Source organism: Otolemur garnettii, unplaced genomic scaffold (assembly GCF_000181295.1).
Source record: "Otolemur garnettii isolate 467f Iridium unplaced genomic scaffold, OtoGar3 scaffold00001, whole genome shotgun sequence".
Taxonomy (NCBI): Eukaryota; Metazoa; Chordata; class Mammalia; order Primates; family Galagidae; genus Otolemur; species Otolemur garnettii.
The window spans coordinates 39023883-39026632 of record NW_003852396.1 but is presented as its reverse complement, the minus strand read 5'-3'; the positions used below and the strand labels follow the sequence as shown (position 1 = coordinate 39026632).

At 43.6% G+C, this 2750-nt stretch overlaps 1 protein-coding gene across 1 annotated transcript in view; it reads right to left on the bottom strand.

Annotated features, from left to right (window-relative positions):
- The window catches only part of SWAP70 (switching B cell complex subunit SWAP70), an 87613-nt gene that overhangs the window by 18276 nt on the left and 66587 nt on the right, over positions 1-2750 (bottom strand). The window contains exon 7 of the mRNA XM_003781092.3: positions 337-518. Within this exon, the coding sequence (XP_003781140.1) occupies positions 337-518 (182 nt within the window). The remainder of the gene's footprint in view (positions 1-336; positions 519-2750) is intronic.

The window sequence follows — 2750 nt, the reverse complement described above, 5'->3', positions numbered from 1 at the left end:
AGGAGTTGGAGGTTGCTGTGAGCTGTAATGCCACGGCACTCTACCCAGGGGGACAGCTTGAGGCTCTGTCTCAAAAAAAAAAAAAAAAAACAAATACGCCTTCCTCGTCAAGGAAATGTTTTTGCTGCCCTGAGACCCACATGACTTTCAGGTCTGAGAAAACCAAGGTGTCTCATTTGATGGTCTGGGTTCACTTCCTGAGAACACAGTTTATAAAATATATCTCTGTAAAACTGCACTAAACTAGTCGGGAAAGACCCAAGCCCCTAAGCAAGGCAGTGATGGCTTCTGAGTGGAAGGGAGCGCCATCCCCGGCCCCATGATGCCTCCTCCCACCTTCCGCACGGACTCCAGCTCCTGCTGCTTGTTTTCGTTGGCTGCCTGGAGCTCCTTCATCTGCCGTTCCAGCTCCTCCTGCTCCGCCAGCAGCTTCTTCCGGAGTTCTTTCCGGCGTTGGCGGGCTTCTTTGTGGGGTGGAGGGCTGCCCAGCTTCAACAGATGGATAGTAGAATGAATGGCTATCAAGATACAGGAGAAAAAATGAGAAATATTCTTTCTTCTTTAAAAAAAAAAAAAAAAAAGTATACTGGCCAGGCGCGGTGGCTCACACCTGTAATCCTAGCACTCTGGGAGGCCGAGGCAGGTAGACTGCCTGAGCTCAGGAGTTGGAGACCAGCCTGAGCCCGAGTGAGACCTCGTCCCTAAAAAAGTAGCCAGGTGTTGTGGCAGGCACCTGTAGTACCAGTTCCTTGGGAAGCTGAAGCAAGAGATACGCCTGAGCCCAAGAATTTGAGGTTGCTGTGATGCCATGGGACTCTACCAAGGGCAACAAAGTGAGACTCTGTCTCAAAAATATAAAATAAAACAATGTAACCAACCTTTTTACTGTATCTTTCCAATCTATAGGTTGGTTGGTTGGCTTTAAAGACAGGCTATCTTGCTGTATCCCCCAGGCTGGCCTCAACTCCTGGGCTCAATCAGTTCTCCCACCACCTCAGCCTCTGAAGGAGCTGGGACTACCGGTGCTCCCCAGTGCATCCACCTTGAAATATTCTTTATTCGCTATAACCCTAACATGCAAATGACACAGTGGGAAGAAAACTAGATAGGAAATCAGAAGACCCGGTTTAGATTCTGATTTTCCACTCAGTAGTGGTGTGACCTTGAGCAAGTCACATGATCTCTTCCACCATAAGTTTGCTCATCTCTACAATGAGAATGATCTACGAAACCCCCTCCAATCCAAAGTTCCATAACTGTATCTGTGTTTAAAGAGATACTCTTGGATAATATGGTACACATTTTTTTTTATTTTTTTGTTCAGTACAGTTGAAAGAACACATTTTAAGAACACAAGACAATGATTTCAACTCCCACCTTTATAATTCTCAAAAAGTCAAATAAGAATAAGACATAGTGGCTCGGCGCCTGTGGCTCAAGCGGCTAAGGCGCCAGCCATGTACACCTAAGGTGGCGGGTTCGAATCCCCAGTCCGGGCCCGCCAAACAACAATGATGGCTGCAACCAAAAAATGGCCAGGCGTTGTGGCGGGTGCCTGTGGTCCCAGCTACTTGGGAGGCTGAGACAGGAGACTCGCTTGAGCCCAGGAGTTGGAGGTTGCTGTGAGCGTGATGCCATGGCACTCTACCCAGGGGGATAGCTTGAGGCTCCGTCTCAAAAAAAAAAAAAAAGAATAAGACATAGTAAAGCCAGAGAGTCAAAGTTCCTGCTATCTGCTTTGCAAACTACTGTGGTTAAGTTAGTCTGCCCTTCCTCTATGCCTTATGAAACCATCTCTCTATATACTCCCTTCCTGAGATAACAGATAACAGTAGCTGACATTTACTTCAAAAATAAAATATACATTCTTTACATGTATTATCTAACTTTTACATAAAATCTGATTCTTTCCTGATATTTTTATGACTTAAATGTAACTTCTTAGAACAGCTAACACTCACACATTGTTCAAATTCAAAAAACCCTTAATTCTCTCCCCTACTCCTATCCTGCAAGTACCAGGTTAGCCTCCCCACTAGTGACTAATGCTAACAGTTTCTTGTGCATCTTTCCTGAGATATTTTAAGCCTATGCAAATTAATCTGTGTGTATGTTCTCCTCCTTCTTTTGACACAAATGGTAGCATAGTCCACTCTTCTGTGCCTGTGTTTTCACTTTATTTATCTTGGAGAGTTTCCCATTATCAGTACATAAAGTACTGCACAGCACACACCACTGCGCAGCTGTACCATCAGTTATTCAAGCATTTCCCAATTAATGGACACTTAGGCTGTTTGCAATGTATGTCAATTTGAAAATGTGCCGAGTATATCTGTTGTCATCTAATCCCCACAATAACCCCAGAAGTAGGTACTGTTATTATCCTCATTCAACCGAAGAGGAAAACAGATACAGAATTCACAGCTCGACCAAAGACCCAGGAAAAGTATGCAAACCCAGGTACACCTGCCTCAAATTCTTAAACCACATCAGAAATGACCACAATCTCCAAAATAACATAATTCTACCTAGGCCTAAGAATATAATATTCATAATCTGCTTTCAGAATTATGTATATATATATATACATACACATATATACATACATATACATACACACATTACATTTTTTACTAATTTTGGAATAATGTAATATTTTAGTTTAAAAGTTAATTCAGGCTCGGCGCCTATAGCTCAACCGGCTAAGGCGCCAGCCACATACACCTAAGGTGGCAGGTTCGAATCCCCAG